Source organism: Mesoplodon densirostris, chromosome 9, assembly GCF_025265405.1.
Source record: "Mesoplodon densirostris isolate mMesDen1 chromosome 9, mMesDen1 primary haplotype, whole genome shotgun sequence".
Classification (NCBI taxonomy): domain Eukaryota; kingdom Metazoa; phylum Chordata; class Mammalia; order Artiodactyla; family Ziphiidae; genus Mesoplodon; species Mesoplodon densirostris.
In genome coordinates this window covers 14,798,650-14,823,260 of record NC_082669.1, presented here as the reverse complement: position 1 = coordinate 14,823,260, position 24,611 = coordinate 14,798,650, and the positions used below count along the sequence as shown (strand labels likewise).

The following is a 24,611-nucleotide window of genomic DNA, read 5'->3' as shown; positions in this document are numbered from 1 at the left end:
TTCTTCCATTTCATATCTCTGACTCAGCTAAGAAAGATTCTCTGCTTTAAAGGACTGCACCCAGCCAGATAATCCACAATAATCTCATCTTAAAGCCTATATCTGCAAAGTCCCTTTTGCCAAATAATGTAACAAATCTACACAGGATAGGGATTAGAACGTGGACATCTAGGGGTGGGGGAATCATTCTGCCTAGGTGGTCTAGAACTGAAATGGTTACAATAGGTTGAGAAAGAGAGGAGACAGGTTTGGAGAGGGTGGCAACTGCCAGATAACGAAGGCCCTTGTAAACCATGTAAAGGGACCAAGACTTAATCCTGAAGGTGATAGGATCCTCTGAAGGGTTTTAAGCAAGGTGAAAATTGTGTTTTAGATAAAGCACTCTGCTGGCAGCGTGAAGGACAGATTCGGGGGGACACAACTTGAAGTAAGGAAAGTGCTTAGTTATCTACTGCCACTTTCTCAATAAGAAGTGATGAAGACTTGTGTGTAGATTCTGTTTATTCTAAGAAACTATCTGATAATATCTAGTCCAACCGAATCTATGGATGAAATGCCCCATAATATCAAATTTCTCTCCAAAAAAATGGTCACAATACATGAACATTGATATTGTATCATTTAGGTAAACCATTTCATGTGTTCCAGGTGTTAGATGAAGATGTTTATTGTTCTCTAACCCTAATTCCCATAGTCTTGAATGGCCCTTGCCCAAATAAAGTCCTAGCTTGTCCAATAACGGTAGCCTGTAGGCCCCTCTGTTCAGGAGTCATCAGCATGTAGGTAGGTTCAGACTGTGAGTAGGAGGTAGTTCAGACGAGGGACAGTGAATAATTTTTAAAAAGAAAAAAGGTAATGACAAAATCATGGGCAACACCAACTTTTAAAGGAGGACCAGAGAAGAAAACAGAAGAGTAAGGAGAGAACCCTGAGACCCTATGTCACAGGAACCAGAGGAGGAGAGAGTTCAAGGAACAATGAACTGTAATAAGTCAATAGTAATACATGTCCTAAAATTATCAAGTATGATAAGGACAGAGAAATGTTTGAATTTAATAATTAAGAGGACACTGGGGCTCCACTTCTAATCAAGATGGAATAACATAAACTAGATTTACTCTCCTACCTGAAACAACTAAAACATGGACCAAATCAGGTGAAACAATGGTTTTCAGACTTTGGACAACAGCACAGGACAGTGATCCCTAGGAACAGGCAAATAAAAGAGTTGAGAACTACAATTGCCCCGTTTTACTACTTAGAGAGTGTTTCCAAATGATAGCATAGGGAGGGGATTCCAAACAGAGCCAGGTGGTCTTGCTGATTTGAGGAGACAGAGTTTGGGGTTCAGGGAGGCCAAGTTGGCTAAAATCTACAGGTGAGGCAACGGAAGACTTTCAAAGAGAGAGAGAGAGAGAGCGCTCCAGAAATCTGCCGAGGGATACTGATCAGTGCATGCGTGTGAGGACACTACTGAGGCTGGGAAAGAACTCCCAGAGAGGAGGGAGTGGAACAATACTTGGAGTTCATGCAGAGCCATGAAGAGTTCCTGTTAGGAGGTTAAGAAGACCTGCTGACCCAGCAGAAGGGTACTGACTCAGTAGTGGGACCAAATTAGCCAGAAAAAGGATTATTCTGGACTTCCTTAACAAAGTTTAAAAGCAAGGCTTGAAAGGATCAAACTGTTTCCGAGAAACTTAACTGTGACTCACAAAGCCCCCAAGTATTTAAAGGAATACTCCTCCCCCAAAAAGAAAGAAAAATCCATTTCACAATAGTGTAAAAATCACAGTGTCTGGCATCCAATCAAAAATTAGTAGGCGGGGCCTCCCTGGTGGCGCAAGTGGTTGAGAGTCCGCCTGCCGATGCAGGGGATACGGGTTCGTGCCCCGGTCTGGGAGGATCCCATATGCCGCGGAGCGGCTGGGCCCGTGAGCCATGGCCGCTGGGCCTGCGCGTCCGGAGCCTGTGCTCCGCAATGGGGGAGGCCACATCAGTGAGAGGCCCGCATACCACAAAAAAAAAAAAAAAAAAAAAATTAGTAGGCATGCAAAGAAGCAGGAAAATATGACCTATAATGAGAAGAATCAATCAATGGAGTAGACACAAAAATAGAACTAGTAGACAAGGACATTAAAACAGCTATTATATATATTTTGAATGTAGGGGGAAAGGTAGAGGAAAACATGAGCATAATGAGAGAACTGGAAGTTATAAAAAGAGCCAAATCAAACTTCTAAAGATGAATAATACAACATTTGAGATGAAAAGTTCACCACATGAGATTAAGAGCAGATTAGAGACTAAAGATAAAGAGATTAGCGAGCTTTAAGATATAGCAAGAGAAACTATCCAAAATGAAACAAAGAAAAAAGACTGGAAGATAAAAATGAACAGAACATCAGTGATCTGTGGACATCAAGTGGCCAAACAAATGATTAATTAGAGTCACAGAAGAAGTAGAGAAGGGGACAGAAAAAAAATATTTGAAGAAATAACACTTGAAATTTTTCCAAATTTGAGGAAAACTATAAACCCACAAATGGAAAACTTTGAACAAATCTCAAGCCAAAGAAAACCACACCAGGACATATCCTAAACAAATTATTGAAAAACTGTGATCATGAGAAAAATATCAAAATCAGCCAGAGAAATGAGGAAGTCACCTGTCAGTTCACCAGTCTAGTTAGTGATGGAGCGGGAGCCTGGTCACTATGGATTGGTGAGTGACTGGAAGGTAAGGGAGTGGAGATAAAGGGCAGAGACAACTCTTTTGAGAAAAACTGAAATGAAAGAGAAGGAGAGAAAGAAAGGGGTAATTACGTGGGAGCATAGCGTCAAAGGGGTGTTTTGTTTTGTTTGTTTGTTTTTAATGAGATAGACTTGAGCAAATTTACAGGTTGAGGATAATGTTAATGATAATAATAATAACTAACATTGATTAAGCCCTTATTTGTGTACTAGATACTATACTCAATACCTTACATATATTGATTCATTTGGTCTTCACTAGAGTCTTATGTAATGGGGGCTATTTTTGTCTCTCTTTTATAACTGAAGAAGCCTGAGGTAAAGATTGATTAAACATTACTCTTAATTACAGAGTTAAAAAAGTAGCAGAGCTGGAATTCAAACCAAAGTCCACTTGTAACGTACTTGACTTCTATGTGTTGAGCCAGCAAAGTAGGACAAGTAGAGGTTATAAAGGAGAGAAGGTATAACTGATGCCTGGGAAGAAGTAGGAGAGTATATGTTTGAGAGCACAGGTGGATGGGTTGGACTTGACAGGAGGAAAGGAAGATTTCAGTTTTGAGATTTGGGGAAAGAAGTTAAGAGTGGGTGTAGGTGTAAGATAAATGGATTTGTTGATGAGTTTAGGTGGCCTAATTTTGTTTGGTGAATGAGTTAGGTGTACAGAAAAGCTAAAACTTGATATAACAACTAAGGGGAACAGTCAAACAAAAAGAGTGGTGAATCATTGTTGAGAGTTCAATTGCATTTGAGCAACGCCAAATGGCTATGTTGTTTATTTCTAGCCGTGAAAGGGAGAGGGTGAGAGGGAGATAAGGATGGTAAGGACTTGCCTACCTCCCACAGCATGGCAGCTATTTCTCAGGATGAGACCACCAGTAGGTAATGTCAAAGAGGCAACAGGAATAGAATAGGCTAATAACAATGGTCACCTTGGTTGCCCTGCAAACACCCACACAAACACCTAATTGTTTCCTCATGCTGACCCCCTTCCAGATAAGTTCACTTGGTAAAAGCTCTTACTGAGCTATTACTTTCCTTGGAATGTCCTAAGATTTCAATTTTCAAAAATTTTTCCATATTATTACATGTCATCTATGAATCATGAACTCCTGTTAAACTTTGAGCTCTAGAGTAAATGTTTCCTTCCATTCTCAATTATGAACAAGGCAATTCAGTAATACAAGTATCTATTGTGAAATCACATTTATGAACTTATGACATTATATCTAACCTTTTGTTATGTATACTCTTTGACAACTTAAGCTCGGGCTTTATGCTCTATTTCTTAGATTCTGCATTTTTAAAACGTGACAAACTTGGCTTCTGTACCCGGTTGTATCAGGCAGTGTGAAAATGCAACTATCTTTTCCACGTTTATGTTTATGAGCAAAGCATTTCATCTACTAGAATTGAATCTTTTCCTTTGTAAGAGATTTGTTTTTAGTAGAGTAGACCAAATGAAGATAGCTTATCAGTCCTCTTTCCCAACATCTATGACTTAACCTTTTCCAAGTTATGTAAAAACTACAAAGGCATATCAGATGTTTTGCCCTGTCAGCTTTCTTCCAGATTCTGGGGTACCAAAGGCAATGTGGCTGTTAGAGTGATGGAAATAGCGAATAGAAAAGGAAATCTCTCCACCTTCCTGCTTTTCCTGTGGTCATAAAACCTGCCAACGGGCATCCTTGGCCCACCTGCCATCAGGCTTGGAACTACGGCTGTTTCAGATGAGACTCAAGTTAGGGAAAATACAGCTGAGTTTTCAACAAGTCTGAGCTAGAATTTGGCTTTATCTGCCACTAGGATCTGATCGCAGCACTCTACAGTTGGAAATTCTGCTCTGAATTCCTACTGCTTACAGCAATAGTTTTCAAGCATATTTTAACAGCCTTGTATTATTAAAAGTACTATGTATGCATTGGAGAAAATTAGGAAATACAGATAAGCAAAAATAAAAATATAAAAACCATACATTCTTACTACCCAAAAGACATCATTTTAAAAATCTTAGTTCTTATCCAAGATCAGTACTTTATGGATAGTCTCTATTTGATGAATTGTCATCATAATCACTTCTAATTCTTTAAATGTGGTTTCCTTTCATTCTTTCAACATATTTATAATACCTGCTTTGGAGTCTTTGTTAAGTCCAACGTCTACACGCCCAAAGCAGTTTCCAACCTTTTTTCCTTGCACGTCTCATGATTTTTTGTTGAAAATTGGACATTTTGGATAACACTGGAGCAACTTCTGACTCTGATCCTCTCCAGGCTTCTTCTTGTTGCTGTTTTGTCTTTGTTATTGTTGTTCAAACGTTTATTTGTTTAGTGACTTGGCTGAACTAATTCTGAAGTGTATCCTCCATATGTGCAGCCTCTGTTGTCTCTGTGTAATCTTTCCTTGTTTTTATTAAGTTTGGCTTCTTGGGTGCCGTGCTCCATAGCTTGATCAGTCATTGATTAGCCAGAGATTGTATTTAAGCCTCCTGAGCCAGTAAAGGTTTCATCCTTTTCCACTGAGTCTGTATATGGCTTGGGGACCACTTTAAAGGTTCAGGGCGTTTACATATCTGCCCCACCTTTAGCTCAGCGACTGATAGCTTGGAAGTACCCTCTCTGGTCACTCCTGAGAGGTCACAGCCTTGAGCTTTTCCACAGCCTCTGGACCACCAGTACTGATTGTGGTATTAGCAGGGTCCTCTTTGACTGTCTCTGGCCACGATTTCTCTGTTAAACTTCTGCTGATCTGCCTCCACCGGTATCACCAAGCTATGAGCCTCCTCTTACTGTTCATGCCTGTGATAGCTATTGTTTTTTTTCGTTTGTTTGTTTGTTTTGCAGTACGCGGTCTCTCACTGTTGTGGCCTCTTCCGTTGCGGAGCACAGGCTCCGGACGCGCAGGCTCAGCGGCCATGGCTCACGGGCCCAGCCGCTCCGCAGCATGTGGGATCTTCCCAGACCGGGGCACGAACCCGTGTCCCCTGCATCGGCAGGCGGACTCTCAACCAGTGTGCCACCAGGGAAGCCCTATTGTTTTTGAGAATGCTCTGGGGCATGAATAGTCTACACTGTTCCAAATAAAGTGAGCATTCATTCTCAGGCAGGACTTGATCAGCAGAAGCTGGGGTGCTAGGGGACTCTGATCTTCCCAGGTTGCCACACCTGCCCAGAGACTCCTGGGAAAGCAGGAGCTTGGGGAGTGGGGAGTGGGCACAATGAACGGCTGCAGCCGCCCCCCGGGTGAAGCTCTTTCACAAACGGAGCTGGGCAGGAGGGGAGGTGGAGTGCAGCAGTTTTCTGGGGCTGCCCCACCCGCCTAAATGCATCTTCAGGAACAGGAAGTTGGGGGCAGTGGGCTCTTCACTGGCCGCCAACCCTGCCCGGAATAGTTCTTACACAACTGGGAGCTAAGGGTGACGGATGCAGCTCATGGTGCAGATGCCACAGTCTCCCACTCTTCTTACTGAGTTTCAGCAGATTTTGTTAAATAAATGCCTCTCAATTTCTTGCACACCCTTAGGTCAATTTCCAGACACCATAAATGGTTGTCTTAGATAATTCTGACCAGTTTAATTAATGTTTCTTTGAGAGAGAGGATTCATCAAGCTCTTCACACTACCATTCTGGAAGTTCCACCCCCTGGAAAGGGTCTATAATTTATAATTTTACTTACTTGCTTTAACTTACAATATAAAGAAAATAATTGCAAAATACCAAATATACTTTTTTATGAATAATGAAACTACTGAGTGTAGTTTTAAGCATTCCGTAATTTCTTTTGTGTCTCTCTCCTTGAACTGTGGGCTACTGTAGGGAGGCCCTATGTCAATTCACTTGTTTCCATTGTGCAGGACAGTTGGTGGAAGGTAATGGTCTCTTCAGCCTTAAAACAAAATACTATATGTGTTTCTAAACATGTGATTCCATAATTACCTTACCCAGTGGCTTACCTCCAGTGGCTATCTTACTAGGCTAGTTTGTTGGCTAGTTACAAGGCTGGCTCCCATGTGGCTTTCATAGTACACACATACTCATATAAGCCCACACTCACACACATAACCTTTTCCCAGTTACTTTTCTCCTTTAAGAGTGCCCATATGCAAAGCTTTTTTTTTTTTAACCAGTTAGACTTTAAAGGTACAGTGCCTATGTCCTACACCCTTTTTGGGAGCCAATGACAATGTTTGTGACAAAATAAATTACGTATTGGCTCAAAAATCCAGAAAGAAAACTGCAGAACCAAAATAAATGTGTTTAATTAAATATCTATAAACTCTAACATTAGGTCAACCCACCAACAGCAACTCAACACTTAAGAAGTTACACATGGGGGGTTCCCTGGTGGCGCAGTGGTTAAGAATCCACCTGCCAATGCAGGGGACACGGGTTCGAGCCCTGGTCCAGGAAAATCCCACATGCCGCGGAGCAACTAAGCGCGTGCGCCACAACAACTAAGCCTGCGCTCTAGAGCCCGTGAGCCATGACTACTGAGGCCCGTGCGCCTAGAGCCCGTGCTCCGCAACAAGAGAAGCCACCGCAATGAGAAGCCCATGCACCACAACAAAGAGTAGCCCCCGCTCGCCACAACTAGAGAAAGCCCACACGCAGCAACGAACACCCAACGCAGCCAAAAAAAAATAACAAACTAAATTAAATTAAGTTAAAAACAAGAAGTTAGACATAAATTATATAGTGGGAAATGGAACCTCCTCAAAGGTTTTAAAAATCCTGTTCCCCATATTTCACTCATACATAAAAAAGAGGGTTGTGGGGACTGGAACCCAGGCCTGGCACCAGCTTGTAGGGCCCTCGTGAAAGATCCCAGATACTTTCACAAAGAGATGGTTGCATAGTGCATTTAACGATGTTTTCCTACCCTGATTTGGTAGAGAAACCATGAAACCCCACTATGGAGACTCAGGCATTTGCATGTTCTCGGTCCCATTCATTCATTTGCTCACTCAGCACGTCTGTGCCAAATACCTACACCGCCTGGGGTTCTACTGGCTGAGGATACAGTGAAGAACAGGATAACCCAGGCCCTTTCCTCATGCGGCTTTATACTAGCTGAGGAATAACATTCTTTTGATCATAATAAATAAATGTACTATTACAGCTGGTAATGTGTTACATTATGAAGTACAGAGTTGTCTGGGGGGTGCGGTGTATTTGGGTATCCATCTTAGATAGAGACTTCAGAGAAGGCCTCTTTATGGACTTTTAATCTTTTCAAGGCCTTTTTATGGATATTGAAGCTGAGGTATGAAGAAAGAGTTGTAGTGAAGGAGGGTGGGAATGAGGAATGGCCAATGCAGAGGCCTGGGGAAGGAAAGAGGTTCCTGCGTTTATGGAAACAGAAGGCGGCCGGCGTGGCTGGAGCACTAGGAGCTGGAAGACGGTGCTGTGAACAGGGGCTGATGGGAGGCAAGCAGTGTCAGACGGGACCTCAGGGGTTGTACCGAGGGTCTTGAATTCTATTCCACTTGAAAAGTTTTGAGCACCAAGCGTAACAAGAGCATGTTTGATTTTTTAAAATGACCTCCATGGAAAGTAGATGGATAGGGGCCCCTGAGTGGAAACACAGATGGGGAAGGGAGCAGTTGGAGTTTCGCTGTAGTCCGGCTGAGAGATGGTGTGACCGAGACTAGCGGGATAGGGAAGGGAGAGGAAAGTGGATGGACTCAAGAAATATCTTGAGCTCAGAACAACAGGGCATTGAAAAACCCAAATCTTATCTTTAGTTCTATTTTTTGATGCCATGTCACCAGCAGTCAAGTCCAACCTAATGCAAATGCTCATTGCATATGGTAACGCGTTAGTGTTTGATGTGGTGTTATGATCTCTGTTGGCTACTTATCACCTAACTCAGAGAGTAAATCAAAAGTTCTATTGCCAGAAATGAAAAAGGAATAAATAAAATCACTTTGTGTACCAGATACATTTTCATGTTTCTTTGACAGTAGAGGCAGAGGCATCGTGGTACAGAGGAATGATCATGGATTTTTGGAGCTGGACCACTTGGGTTTAAATCCTGACTCTCCCTTTAACTAGCTCTATAACTTTAAACAAATTAGTTAACCTTTCTAAACTTTAGTTTGAAATGGAGATAATTCCTGTTCACAAAACATTTTCAGGAATAAAATAACTGATGTACAACAGTTGCTCATACAAGATGCTCAGTAATCATTAGTTCTCTCAACTTACAAATAGCCATCCTAGTCATCTATACTCTGTAGGTTGTTTGCCAAACTTAGAAATAGGGTTGTTTTAGAATTGAAAGAATTTAACTCAATTCCTTCCTTCGATTTACAGATGAAGCAATCACAGTCTTCATCTAGAGAGGTAAAAGAACTCAGAGGTAAAAGAACTTGCCCGAGAACTCAGAGCAGAACAGGACTAGAACCATTTTCTCTGAACACCTACCATCTTTCTAATACGCCTATTGCCTCATATGTTTCCTAATGTTTAACTGAAAGATTTTATGGTACATCCATATATCCATTTTATCTCTGCTTAAAGCATAAAGGGGGTGATGGCTAATAGTGGTCTTGTGTTCCTGTGCTCTCTTTGCTAGTTACATGCCATGGGGAAACTTCCTGGAACCAGGATGGCAGAGTTAAAAGCCAAGTACACCTTGCTGCATGACACCGTGATAAGGTAGGCTCTTTATCGACGTGAAGACACCTTTACTCACATCTCTACTTCTTACTTGTAGTGGGACCTGTCTTATTTTTCATTTTCCCAAAAGCAGACTCTGAGACAAAGATTTGAGTTCAAGCGTTTTAAGAAGTGATACCAGAAATTATCGTGAGAGAGTGGGGAAGTGAGACGGGGAAGGGAGCTATCCAGCTGGGGGTGTGTTAATCTTCAGGTTAACATTGCAGGCAACTGGGGCTCGGTCTCACTGAGGACTCTCTGAGTGACTGTAGAACACGCCTCAGAGCTCTCCCACTGAAGGGGGAGGACGCTGGCGTATTTGTTCACTAATTTCCATCCTTCGTCGATCAAAGGTTGCTTCTAGGTCGGGGAGCTCCTGGCACTCCTAGCTTACCCTGTGAGAAGTCAAGCAAGTTCCACTGGCCAGAGAAAGCTCTCAGGCAGAGGCATACAGATGCTGTTGCTATACATGATAACTGTCCATCGAAGCTACAGGTGACCCCTAGAGTGTGCCAAGGGGACTTTGGTGAGGAACTGGCATTATCTGCTACAGGACACTCCTGTAAGATTCTCTCCTCCCCACCTTTCTGCATCACTCAGAGGTGTAGGTTCTATGACAAGCCCAGCCTACCTCTGCTGAGATTTCTGTCTTTACTTCTCACCTGTTCCTCCTATCCCTGGCTACTCGCCTTAGCCCAGTCCTAATCAGCAGAGGTCAGAAGACTAGGCTTCAACGGGATAATTCAACAAGGTTTCCTAAGCATCTGCCATCAGCCACTGGGAATCAAGGGGGAAGGAGAGTGAGAAAGAAGGGGAAATCCTGTTCCACTGCCACTCCCAAGCCTCTTCCTTTTCTCCACCTTCTGCCTCATAGCTTTGCATGACATCTTCATTAAAATCCAAGGAGAGACACAGTGAATAGAAACTCCGTCCTGTGATTCCCCAGCCGTCCTCTCCCCCGATCTCCAACCATTACTCCTACTTCTTTTACTGCCCATGCATTTGGCTCCTCTGAGGATGGGAGCCTGAGGAGGAGTGAAGGAGAAGATCAGAACTGCATCCCTATGTTCCCTTCACTTTGACTCCACCCCATACGTACCCAGCTCCATCTCCGTTCCTAACCAACCTCCAGTGTCAGAGAGCCATGCAGGACCAAGGCGATGGCGTTCTTTCTTTCTCTTTCTAGGTTGTGTTGCAAAACCATTACTTCCCTTCTGCTACCACATTTTAGCCCCTCCTGACCCCTTAATTCCCTCTTTTGTGATTACAACCAACACCCACCACTCTCTCCCACCCCACTGCCTGGTGGGTGGGAGAGGCATGAAGATATAGACTCTTTACTCTTGCTGCTGGGGCCGTAGCAGGACAGATATAGGCTGGAAATGCTGGACTGAAATTGAATGAGTCTTCCATAGAAACCACATTATAAGAGTTGTTAAATTCTCTTCTGCTGATGCTATATTTCAAGTCCATGTGTGTAAGTTACCACTTGTCTTCTGGCTGGAACCCTAACCACCTTGTTCACCCACTTTCTGAGGGAAAACAGGCACTATGGCCCAAGCCAATACCTTACAATTCCATAGTTGAAGACTCATGTTAAGGACATCAGGTAACTCCAGATTTACAAAGTATATACAAGGAAACTGAACTGTAAGAAATAACTCCAGCTTTCATTCACGGAAATTGCATCTCTTATCTTTGTAGCTGTTGTTGCTATTTGGTACCTAACATAGCGCCTGGAACATATGATGTCCCAATAAATGTTCTGCTATTGAGCAAATGACATATTGAAGCCTGAGAAAATGGGTGGAGCTGGTAACTTCAGTTGAGACAGGCTTGATTAAGTTATTGGGCATCTCTGCAAATGAGCAGAAACCTGAAGATTTCTCCCGGTGAGGAAAGTTGATGGGGAGCACACACACACACAAAGAGAGAGCTGCCTTTAAAACAGGAACCGGCAGGGTCTTGCTTCCGTACAGGAGAGGTGGCAAATGTGAGGAAGCTGGGTTTCTGAGAAAGATAAATCCAGTCTGCCGGTAAGGCTGGAGCTGATGTTAGCGTATGATGCAGCATAGGTGAGTGATTTCTAGAAGATTACTGGAGATTCCATTCAGTCCAGTTTCTATGTTCATTCAGTTCTGCCTCTAGCCAGATGCTTAACCCTTTTCCCAAGATAAAGCCAAAGACACAGAGTATAACTGGAGTTGTAGGAATCGCCCTCTGCTGTGACATTCACGTCCAGCTGTAGCCAGGCACTGATGTTAGGATCAGAAATCTGTAAATTAATTTAAGTCCATAATTTTACAGGAGAATTTTTCTTCCTAGTTTCCTAGCAAAGTGTCATTAGAAAACTTACTGTCTTTTCTTATCACTAAGGAAGCAAAGGTTTTCCTTCAATCAGGTCATGAGAGTCCAAGAATTCGAGAAAGCCAGGGTTGCTGGGGCAGCTGGAGGGAGGACCCAGTCTTTTCATTCTTCTTCTTCCCACCCTTGGAAGGTCATGATCATGCTTTAATGTCAAGTGCAAACGTCCCATTCCCATCCAACTAAGCCTTTCTCTGTCATCTCCCACCATCTTGATCAAGACATTCGTGGTAGCACTTATCAGCTGGTATTCCCTCTGCCTATGTCCACGTCTGCTCCCCTCTGCTAGACTGTGAGCTCCATTTGCCTCCAGTACCTAGTGCAAGACTTGGCACAAAAATGCCACTGAATTGAATCGAACCCAGGAATGGAAGGCACAGGGGCAGCCGTGTGGACACACTCCCTCCACTACTCGCTAGAACCCTCCCCACAGGAGTTACTAAAGGTATTGAAGGTGTGCACTTCTCATTATGCAAATCTCTGTTTTTATGGGACCCAGCATGCAAGAGTCAGAGGTCCAACTGCTACAGGATGCCAAACATTTCACTGAGCAAATACAACAGCAGGAGTTTCACCTGAAGCAGGCTGACAATTTTCCACAGGCATTCCCCACCGAGGTCTCCAAAATGAGAGAACAACTTCTCAAGTATCAAAATGAATACCATGCAGTGACGGAAAGAGAATTCCACAATCAGTACAGGTTGAAGAGGTAAGTACCTGATTCTCTCAAGCTCGCTGAGGACAGATTCAAGCAGAGCTGTTTCCACATAAACGAAATGAGAAAAATTAGACTAACTGAAGAAGGAATTTTAGGTACAGTGAGTATGAGAGACCCGTGTTAAGAGGACTACAAGCCTAGCTCTTTCCTTGATTCCCTAGAACAGGCAGTCCCTGAAAAAGAAGGTTACGCGACTTGCAGTAAAAAGCTCAGGTAGGGCCTCCCTGGTGGCGCAGTGGTTAAGAGTCCGCCTGCCGATGCAGGGGATACGGGTTCGTGCCCCGGTCTGGGAGGATCCCACATGCCGCGGAGCGGCTGGGCCCGTGAGCCATGGCCGCTGGGCCTGCGCGTCCGGAGCCTGTGCTCCGCAACGGGAGAGGCCACAACAGTAAGAGGCCCGCATACCACAAAAAGAAAAAAAAAAAAAAAAAAAAAAAAGCTCAGGTAACAGGGAGACGCTCTCAGGAAGAGGAGATCCCTGTAGTGGTTTCTGTATGTCAGGAAAGCCATACCCATGAGGAGCTGCAACCACAGAACACACTCCATAGAACCAGGACTTGGCACACACTCTCCGCCTTTCCAGCCCTGGTGGTGGCCCCTTATCCCTTTGTGATATCAGATGTCTGCATGGCCAGTACCCCAAAAGCACTTGCCAAACAAGCCGTATGTGAATGGTCACATCTGTTTCACTTGATTCTTCTAATATAGGAATGGGGACCACATAGTCAACCCTACTCTCCTATTACCAGACTATTCCTTAGGATCAAGGAAGAAAGTGATACCCTTTTGGAAGACACATTCACTTATCCAGATCTGGAAGATGTCATTCAGTGAACTAAAGCAGAAATGTATTGCTAGTAGGGATAAATGTTATTGCTAAAATCTCCTCTAACATTCCTCCTGTGAATAGCAAGTCAGTGAAAGAGTTTGTTCAGCAAATCACACTATTTAGATTGAATTTCAAAACAACTGCAATCAAGGTTTTGTGCTATGTGCTGTGCCTGGGTACCGGAGAGAAAGCCAAACCATCTCTCCTAGAATTTGTTACCATTTAAGGTGACAGAACTTTCTCTGGCTTTTTTTTTTTTTTTTTTTTTTTTTTGCGGTACACGGGCCTCTCACTGTTGTGGCCTCTCCCGTTGCGGAGCACAGGCTCCGGACGCGCAGGCCCAGCGGCCATGGCTCACGGGCCCAGCAGCTCCGCGGCATGTGGGATCCTCCCGGATCGGGGCACGAACCCGTGTCCCCTGCATCGGCAGGCGGACTCTCAACCACTGTGCCACCAGGGAAGCCCTCTCTGGCTATTTTTAAGAGTAGGCAGAGTTGCCTCAGAGTGAATGTAACTCAGTCCTGCCAAGAGATAAGCGAATGACTTCAGGGACCTCTGGAGGACTCTGCCCACCCTGGTTTTGAATCCTCTCTTTGGGGCCTATTATTTCAACTGGGGGATGAAGAAGACTAGCTTAATCAGGAGAATTATATTCAGGGGGAAAGAAATCTGAGTTCTTCTTTGTCTTTCAGTCTAAACTTGTTTCAGGCTCACCAGTGAGATCTGTAAAAAGAAAGCCTAACTATTTCTGTGCTCTGTAAGCACTCTTTCAGTTGAGAAAATAATGAAATTAAAACAATTGGTGGCTGTTCATTAGTATTGAAAATATGAATGCTTGGCATTTCCACAAAAGGGTAAGAGGGACCACAAGTCAGTTGATATTTAAATTGTTTAAAATTTCCAAGTATTCCTGCCAAGGGGAGAAGGAAAAAAAGAAAAAGACCAGAACTCTTGCCTTTTAGGTACAGACAGGCAAATTGTTCATTGAGTTGCTTGGGATGCGGCTGGAGGTGGAGAACTGTACATAGTGACCTACAGTACACAAGGACATTCAAAATTAACGTTTGCAGAAATGTTCAGTGTGTATTCTTTTTGCATTTGTTATCATGTAATACTGTAGCTTAAGCAAACTCCCTTGCATTCTCAAACGCTAGCAGCTCAAGAATTAACAAACTTATTTTCATAAAAATAATGGTGATACCAAAAGAAATACCAGGAAAGAATTATAGGCTGTATACTTCATTGGCTTAACATAGGTAACATTACATGGTACGGAAACAAATTCACTCAACACTCCCTCCCCAGGAAAAAAGTAGATATTTCCATCCCCACATAAAAATAAAGAAACTAAGCCAGGGAGAGGAAGGGAAAAAAAACAAAACAAAACTATTCATCCAAGTATTCAGATGATATTTTTCAAATCATCACAACAAAATCTCATTTTATTCAGAGCCTGAATAACAGAAGACCAAATAACTAGCACTCCTCCACCCCAGCATCTTTAGGAACTTCTGACTCACTGGCAGCTACTAAGAACAATATACTGTTCACATATGCTAGAGAAAAGATATTCCTCTAGAATTTGGTTGATTTTCTTATGTTTTCACATAATATAAACTCCTATTAAATGCTAATGGTGAGCATAATTACACGACTGGTTAAAAATTAAATCTGTTACAACAGTTCCTGGTTTTGGATTCATATTCATAGATGATCTCTTGATAAATATGCAGTTCAGGAAAGAATATGTAACCTACTTAAATAAATTAAGTAAATACATTACAAACAAGTAATGAAGTGATTAAATAAATACTGTTGAGAACTTATTTTAGAAACAAAGTAGAAGTCATTCATTATCTTTCCAAAAACTTTCCCTGAAAAGACTTTTTAGTATTCTTTTCAAGGTTTTCCTTGCCTTCACTTTGTTACGTTTTGGGGGCTTCTGTGCTTGCTAGTTAAGTCCTGAGATTTGGATGGCAAATCAATTGTGTCTCTCGTGCTAAATCTGATATATTCTGACAAGTCTCCGTCAGCTGGGGAAACAGGGCCGTGGTCGGTCAGTGCTGTCTGTCATGGGTGTGGACGTGGAGAGGGGGACACGCGTGCTGCACGTGTGCAGGACCATCACAGTGTGATCGTGGCCTTAGTAACTATTTCCTCTGCCATAACTGCTTCCCTGTTGGTGCTCACCCAGGGGTTTAGCAGTCATTTTCCATTCTTAGTCCAACAGTAACAGCAAAATCGGAACCAAGAAACAAACAGATCTGGTAAGAAAGGAACAGAGGGATTATTTTAGTGATGTCTCTGGAATTCCAGAAAGTTAGAATATGACAGAGGGCCATACAGTGCATCAGGATTAGTAGTAAGGAAAAACTCACAGCCGGAGCAGACTTGACCTTCTAAACATTAAAAAAAAAAAAAAAAAAAAAAAAAACCTTTCCTGTTCCCCCTGTGCCAACCAAGAACAGAGCGAGCTTAGAACAGGTTTTGCAGAGTATAGTCCTCATAACTGAGAGAGAAACACCCGAGATACACGTTCACAAGGCAGATCCAACCCTAAAACTAACGATTCCACTTTCTGTCCGGGCCTCCCCACTCAAGGCGATGTCTGAATTGCTTACAGACTTCCTGTGTGATTCTGATTCGTGTCAGAGATTGAGAACTGTTGGTCCACAGAGTGGTCCTCAGCACTGACTACTCTAAGAATCACCTGAGTCTTCTCTCAGTGGCCACTCAGTCTGTGCTCCAGCACCTCCAGCGATGGGGGCTCAGAGCCTCCCACAGCAGCCCAGCCCAGCCCAGCCCAGCTTTGGGCAGCCTGACTCTTAGATGGCTTTTGCTTGTATTGGTCCAGAAATCTCCCTTCTTATAACTTCCAGCCATTCAGGCTGGTTCTACTCCTGATGTGGATGATGTCTCTTGCACTTGGCAGCACACAGGGCTTCCAGCAGTCCCTCTTCACCCACAAGTCCTTAAAACCAAAATCCTTTGATGACATGGTTTCAGTTTGGACTCTTGCTGTAGAAAAGTAATGAATCCTGAGGAGCTCTGACACTGAACCACCCCTTAGTCAGAAAAGCTGAAAATGTCAGATTTAGATTTTAATGTCAGTTTGAAAGTTTACAGGTTTATGTATATCGAGAGGCACACATAGGGCTTCCCTGGTGGCGCAGTGGTTGGGAGCCCGCCTGCCGATGCAGGGACAAGGGTTCGTGTCCCGGTCTGGGAGGATCCTACATGCCGCGGAGCGGTTGGGCCCGTGAGCCATGGCCGCTGAGCCTGCGTGTCCGGAGCCTGTGCTCCGCAATGGGAGAGGCCACAGCAGTGAGGGGCCCGCGTACCGCAAAAAAAAAAAAAAAAAAAGGCACACGTATAATAACTTTTTTTCATCCCAGTAATGCCACGCAAAAACGAGAACCCAAAAGGAGAAAACAGACAATGCATAAAGATGTTTATTACATTATTATTTATAAAAGCAAAAATCTAAAGCAATCTAACTTCTAAAAAATAGTGGAATATTTCAATAGCAATGTATTCCAGAGGGAGCTTGATACTGAAAAGCACCCTGGAGTCAGACAGAGCTGGGTTTGAAAGTCACTTCAGCCTTGACCGGTGAATTTGAAAGAGGTGCCTAACTCCTCAGTTTCTTCATTTGTACAGTGAAGGTAACAATAGCCACTTAGAAAGGATCTGCAGTTTAGAAATGATGTTTGTGAAGAACCTGGCATACAGTACGTTCAGTATATATTAGATAATATCAATATTAAGGATTATTTTATTATGGTACATCCACCCACTAGAAAACCTTGAAACTAGCTATTAAACTATTAATTATGAAGTCTGTTTTGCAACTTGGGAAACTATTTTAATTACACGTTAGGTAAAAATGGATTCAATCATATATACATATTTAATATAATTTCATTAAAATATACAAGGAAAATAAAAATGATCAATTGTGGTATGAGGGGGTGGGATTATGAATGATGTATTTCTATAAATAAAAGTATACATCTTTTAAAGGAAAAAAGTCAATGTTTCTTAACAAAAAAGAAAAAAAAAAGTCAGATAGCTTCACAGGTGAATTCTATCAAACATTTAGAGAAGAGCTAACATCAATCCTTCTCAAACTCTTCCAAAAAACTGCAGAGGGAGGAACACTCCCAAATTCATTTTACGAAGCCACCATCACCCTGATACCAAAACCAGAAAAAGATATCACAAAAAAAATTGATAGACCAATATCACTGATGAGCACAGATGCAAAAATCCTGAACAAAATACTAGCAAACAGAATCCAAAAACATATTAAAAGGATCACACACCATGATCAGGTGGGATTTATCCCAGGGATGTAAGGATTCTTCAATATATGCAAATCAATCAATGTGATACACCATATTAACAAATTGAAGAATAAAAAACATATGATCATCTCAATAGATTCAGACAAAGCTTTTGACAAAATTCAACACTGATTTATGATAAAAACTCTCCAGAAAAAGGACACAGAAGGAAACTACCTCAACATAATAAAGGCCATATATGACAAACCCACAGCTAACATCATACTCAATGGTGAAAAACTGAAAGCATTTCCACTAAGATCAGGAACAAGACAAGGATGTCCACTCTCATCACTCTTTTCTTTTCTTTCTTTTTTTTTTTTTTTGCCGTACGTGGGCCTCTCACTGTTGTGGCCTCTCCCGTTGCAGAGCACAGGCTCCGGACGCACAGGCTCAGCGGCCATGGCTCATGGGCCCAGCCACTCCGCAGCATGTGGGATCCTCCCGGACCGGGGCACGAACCCATGTCCCCTGCATCGGCAGGCGGACTCTCAACCACTGCGCCACCAGGGAAGCCCCTCGTCACTCTTATTCAACATAGTTTTGGAAGTCCTAGCCACAGCAATCAGAGAAGAAAAAGAAATAAAAGGAATACAAATTGGAAAAGAAAAAGTAAAACTGTCACTGTTTGCAGGTGACATGATACTATACACAGAAAATCCTAAAGATGCCACTAGAAAACTACTAGAACTAATCAATGAATTTGGTAAGGTTTCAGGATACAAAAATAATGCACAGAAATCTCTGGCATTCCTATACACTACCAACAAAAAATCAGAAAGAGAAATTAAGAAAATGATCCCATTTACTATGGCAACAAAAATAATAAAATACCTAGGAATAAACCTACCTAAGGAGGTGAAAGACTTGTACTCAGAAAACTATAAAACACTGATGAAAGGAATCAAAGATGACACAGAGATGGAGAAATATACTATGTTTTTGGATTGGAAGAATCAATAGTGTGAAAATGACTATACTACCCAAAGCAATCTACAGATCCAATGCAATCCCTATCAAACTACCAGTGGCATTCTTCACAGAATTAGAACAAAAAAATTTACAATTTGTATGGAAACACAAAAGACCCCGAATAGCCAAAGCAATCTTGAGAAAGAAAAACGGAGCTGGAGGAATCAGGCTTCCTGACTTCAAACTATACTACAAAGCTACAGTAATCCAGACAGTATGGTCCTGACACAAAAACAGAAATATAGATCAATAGTACAGGATAGAAAGCCAAGAGATAAACCCACACACATATGGTCACCTAATTTATGACAAAGGAGGCAAGAATATACAATGGAGAAAAGACAACCTCTTCAATAAGTGGTGCTGAGAAAAATGGACAGCTACATGTAAAAGAATGAAATTAGAACACTACCTAACACATACACAAAAATAAACTCCAAATGGATTAAAGACCTAAATGTAAGACCAGACACTATAAAATTTTAGAGGAAAACATAGGAAAAACACTTTTTGTTTGCACAGCAAAGGAAACCATAAACAAGATGAAAAGACATCCCTCAGAATGGGAGAAAACATTTGCAAATGAAACAACAGACAAAGGATTAATCTCCAAAATATACAAACAGCTCATGGAGCTCAATATCAACAAAACAAACAATTCAATTAAAAAATGGGTGGAAGACCTAAATAGACATTTCACCAAAGAAGACATACAGATGGCCAAGAGGCACATGAAAAGATGCTCAACATCACTAATTATTAGAGAAATGCAACTCAAAAGTACAATGAGGTATCACCTCACACGTCACAATGGCCATTATCAAAAAATCTAGAAACAATAAATGCTGGAAAGGGTGTGGTGAAAAGTGAACCCTCCTGCTCTGTTGGTGGGAATGTAAATTGATACAGCCACTATGCAGAACAGTATGGAGGTTCCTTAAAAAACTAAAAACAGAACTACCATATGACCCCGCAATCCCACTCCTGGGCATATACCCTGAGAAAACTATAATTCAAAGAGAGACATGTACCACAATGTTCACTGCAGCACTATTTACAATAGCCAGGACATGGAACCAACCTAAATGTCCATCGACAGATGAATCGATAAAGAAGATGTGGCACATATATACAATGGAATATTACTCAGCCATAAAAAGAAACGAAATTGAGTTATTTGTAGTGAGGTGGATGGACCTAGAGTCTGTCCTACAGAGTGAAGTAAGTCAGAAAGAGAAAAACAAATACCATATGCTAGCACATATATATGGAATCTAAAAAAAATGGCACTGATGAACCTAGTGGCAGGGCAGGAATAAATATGTAGACATAGAGAATGGACTTGAGGACACAGAGCGGGGGAGGGGGAAGCTGGGGTGAAGTGAGAGTAGCTTTGACATATATACACTACCGAATGTAAACTAGTTAGCTAGTGGGAAGCAGCTGCATAGCACAGGGAGACCAGCTCCGTGCTTTGCGATGACCTAGAGAGGTGGGATAGGGAGGCTCAAGAGGGAGGGGATATGGGGATATATGTATGCATATGGCTGATTCACTTGGTTGTACAACAGAAACTAACACAGTATTGTGAAGCAATTACATTCCAATAAAGATTTAAAAAAAAAGAGAGAGAGAAAATGGATGATAGAAATGTAATTTAAAATGTCCTAAAGAATTATCCATTTTATGTTTGTTTAAGAAAATATCATTTTATATTTAAAGAAAAGACTGTAAGTCTTATCTTGTGGGAGGGTTTCACATCACCATTTTGAAACTCAGGGACACTCAGGTGGTCTTTACAATCCAGAGATGGCAGCACACTACCACCCCCTGGTGGCAACACAGCTCAGGTGTAGGATCAACAGCTTGGAAGTAAAATAGCAATTTATACGCAAGCTCTAAAAGGAAAGGTGTAAGGGTTCAAAACTCTGAAAAACTTCAACTTCAGCCTGTGGTCCACACAACTAACCTATATTAAATTCCACGTGGTGCATACTTATTACACAAATGTTAATTTACTTTATTGCAAATACAATTTCATAAAAATAAACCTGGTATGCATGCATCTTTAGACCTACTGGCTAGTGGGATCTGATAATTTGATGAAAGCAGTAGCGGCTGTAGCAGTAATCCAGGCAGGTACTAGTTTATTGCAAATAAAATAAAAAGTTCGGAGCCCACCTGAAGGAACTTGAGTCTGGGGGGCAGTTCGTGCTCCCAAGCAGTTACAATATGATGAGAGAACCGCTTTGATGTGTACAGTGTTGAGGCAGGACTGGGGAGGGAGCACCTAAATGGGCCTGTGGGACTCAGGGAAGCCATCACAGAGGATGGACACCAGGTCTGGCAAACACACCTGGGAGTGCGTTCTGAGAAGAGAAAATAGAAAGTTATTACTGTGGAAATAGTTTACTTTTTTGTACTTTGTCAAAGTTGTTTTTGTTTTTGTTTTTGTTTTGCAGCTTAATGGAAGAGAAAAGCCTCATAAAAAAGGAATTAGAGAAGATACCTAAGCCAGGAGTAAGTCTTAGATGATCTAGACTTTGTTAAATACAGCTGGATTGAAACATCCCTTTTGATAAATATTAACGTTTATCACAACAACCATACCCTGAAACATTTGAAAGACCCAGAAATCTTAACAATGGATGGTGCTGAAAGGAATATCTGCATAACTTTTACAGTAAACATAAGTGGTGCCTATTATAGGATTTAGCTATTTGGCATCTAATTCAGGTTATGTTTAGTTGGACAATATCTGCTTTGTTTTCAGAAGAAAAAAGGATTGGCACTTAAAAACATTATTTTTGCTATAGCTATTACTCTCATAGCTTCCTGACTGTCTCAAGCTTATTACAAGAAATTTTTATAAAGGTGTATCACTTATTAATTCCTACCTAACAAACTGCCCCAAAACATAGTGGTTTAAAACAACAGCCATTTCTTATTTTCCTCAGTTCTGAATTCTTCTGGTCTGAGCTGGCTCACTTGGAGCTGGAAGGCTTAGGATGGCTTCATTCATATGTCAGCCAGTTGGGCCGCTAGTTGGTCTAAGGTCACATGTCACTGGTTACTCTCATGACGGTGGAAGGGTTTCCAGTCTCAGGAAAGAGACAGACAGTCTCAAGGGAGGGCAAACCCCAACACACGCACTTTTCAAGCCTCTGCTTAAATCACTGTTGGTAACATCCCATTGGTCCAAGCAAGTCGCATGGTCACATCTAGAATCAATGGGGAAAGAAACAGGTCCTACCTCTTAATGGGAATAAGGACAAAGACATATTGCAAAGAGGCATGCAAACAAGAATAGGAGGAATTTATGTCCCTATTTTTGCAATCCATCATAGAAAGTAAATACAGAGATCATCACACTTTGCATTGCTTTCACCTTCTAAATGGTTATATTTTAAAAGTATGTTGGTGGTGGTCTAATTCCAAGGCATAGGGTAAAATGCCTTTACTCTATATGCATAGAGTAAAATGCTATAATATATGAGGATGAATATATTGATACATCATATTATATATTAATATAATTATGTATATATTATATACTAGTACAGAAGTATTCCTAACCATCATTTTCAACACAGATTCTGTGGGAAAAAGCATTTTGAATCTTAGTTCCTGACCATAGGATCACCAGTTTTACCCTCTCGAAGCCACAGTGGAGGAGGAGGAGGGTGATATGCAGAAAGGCCAGAGCAGGCTAAATGGATCCTTCCACTTAGGCATTAGTAACGTGTGGACCTTCTGAGCATAAGAAGGCTTTTCTGTCACAAGCCAAACACTCCCCAGATAATCAGTCATAGGAAACAAAGACCTGTTAGGAGTCTGGGGCAGAGGGCATTTGGGGATAATGTGCCTGACTTAGAGAAGTAATATTAATAAGAGAGCAGGGGATTAAGGAGTGCCAAGGATAAGATATTCCAAATATGAACTTCCTAATCTTAAATTCTCATGTGTGACTCAGGATAACCATAAACCTGATATTCAAAGATTATTTGCATCTGGTGTTGCCAAATCACAAAGCTACTAGAAAAAAGGCTGGACATTTTTACTACAGCTTTTTGGTATGAAATAAATATGAACTCAGAAAAAGGAAACACTTAAAATGTAGGAAGATAAAAAAGAGCATTAATTGAAAAATGAGTTCAAATCTAATGTAAGCTGTTTAACACACGCAGTACAATTGCCATGCCTTTATTGAAGAGGTCAGAAATCATAAGGTGCATTTAACTTTGCAAGAAATCATTCATGAATCTCAAAACAAATATAATCACAATGGTGAGTAAAATTATTTTTAATTTGATTTTTAGGGAGACAAATGTTTGCTCAGACTCTGTATAATCTGATCATTTTCATGACTTTTAAAGGAAATAGAGAAGAAGATGAGAATACTGAGAGAAAGCACTGAAGAATTACGTAAGGAAGTAATGCAGAAGAAATTAGAAATTAAGAATTTACGGGAGGATTTGACATCCAAGCAAAAGCAATTACTAAAGGAGCAGAAGGAACTAGAAGAATTGTTCGAATATCAGGTCACCTTAAAGGTATGTTACTCACAGCTCATAAATATTTAAACATTGTGCCTGCAAGGACATAAAGGTGCATGGGTATGAAGATTGACTGCAAATGTTTGATAAAGACCAAACACACAAACTGAAATGTTCTTCACTGTGACTGATCCTATCAAACTAAACCTGGGCTCTGGGACTTCACAGAAGACTCTGGAGTGTTCGGTAGCATCACTCTAAATTGGAGTCCTGACCTGGGGAAAAGGCCTCTCTAAACCTCACCAAGCAGTTTTCTGTATTGGAAATGAGTGTCACAAACACAATCACTTCCTTCAAGGGCAACCAAGTGTTCTCACCTCTCTTGTATACCATTATTACTGCATCCTTCTTTGTCTGCTTGATTCCACTTCACTTCCCTCTCACCGTGAAAGTGATGCAAGGCCTGTATTTCTGTTTTAGGAGATAATTAAATTTCATTTTATTTTGAAACCTTTGTATAATAGGTCTCAAAACAATCGAAGTAACCTAGACTTAGGTCTTAAAACTACATCTGAGACACCTGGCTTAGCGGACAGTTATGATTCACTTTGACCTCCTTTTCCTTAAGAGTCAGAGCAGTCGGCCAAGACGTACCCAGCTGCCACCCGGAACACAGGCACTGAGCACAGGTGGATTTACAAGGACCCCAATGAAACTAAGGCTTCACATGCACGAACCACTGCCAAGGCCCTGAACCTAATTATCATTTATAACTTTTTTTTTTTTTTTTTTTTCTTTTTGCGGTATGTGGGCCTCTCACTGCTGTGGCCTCTCCCGTTGCGGAGCACAGGCTCCGGACGCGCAGGCCCAGCGGCCATGGCTCACGGGCCCAGCCGCTCCGCGGCATATGGGATCCTCCCAGACCGGGGCACGAACCCGTATCCCCTGCATCGGCAGGCGGACTCTCAACCACTGCGCCACCAGGGAGGCCCTCATTTATAACTTTTGATTCTTTTTCTTAAAAAGAGCTCCCCAGGACTTCCCTGGTGGCACAGTGGTTAAGAATCCACCTGCCAAAGAAGGGAGCATGTGTTCGAGCCCTGGTCCGGGAAGATCCCACATTCCACAGAGCAACTAAGCCCGCGAGCCACAACTACTGAGCCTGCGCTCTAGAGCCTGCGAGCCACAGCTACTGAGCCCACGTGTCTGGAGCCCATGCTCCGCAACAAAGACAAGCCACCGCAATGAGAAGCCCGCGCACCACAACGAAGAGTAGCCCCCGCTCGCCGCAACTAGAGCAAGCCTGTGCGCAGCAACGAAGACCCCACGCAGCCATAAATAAATAAATAAATTTATAAATAATTAAATTATAATACTTTAAAAAAAAAAAGGGCTCCCCAAATTGTACAAGTTTCAGCCTCACAAAATTTAGATCTGCCTCAAGACTGAGCAAGATCCCAGGGAGAAATGCACCAC

The 24,611-nt window shown here is 42.0% G+C and overlaps 1 protein-coding gene across 1 annotated transcript in view; it reads left to right on the top strand.

Annotated features, from left to right (window-relative positions):
* The window catches only part of CCDC146 (coiled-coil domain containing 146), a 113,943-nt gene that overhangs the window by 53,154 nt on the left and 36,178 nt on the right, over nt 1–24,611 (top strand). Inside the window, exons 2-5 of the mRNA XM_060108576.1 lie at nt 9,328–9,410; nt 12,274–12,483; nt 21,102–21,159; nt 23,016–23,192. Of these exons, the coding sequence (XP_059964559.1) occupies nt 9,328–9,410; nt 12,274–12,483; nt 21,102–21,159; nt 23,016–23,192 (528 nt within the window). The remainder of the gene's footprint in view (nt 1–9,327; nt 9,411–12,273; nt 12,484–21,101; nt 21,160–23,015; nt 23,193–24,611) is intronic.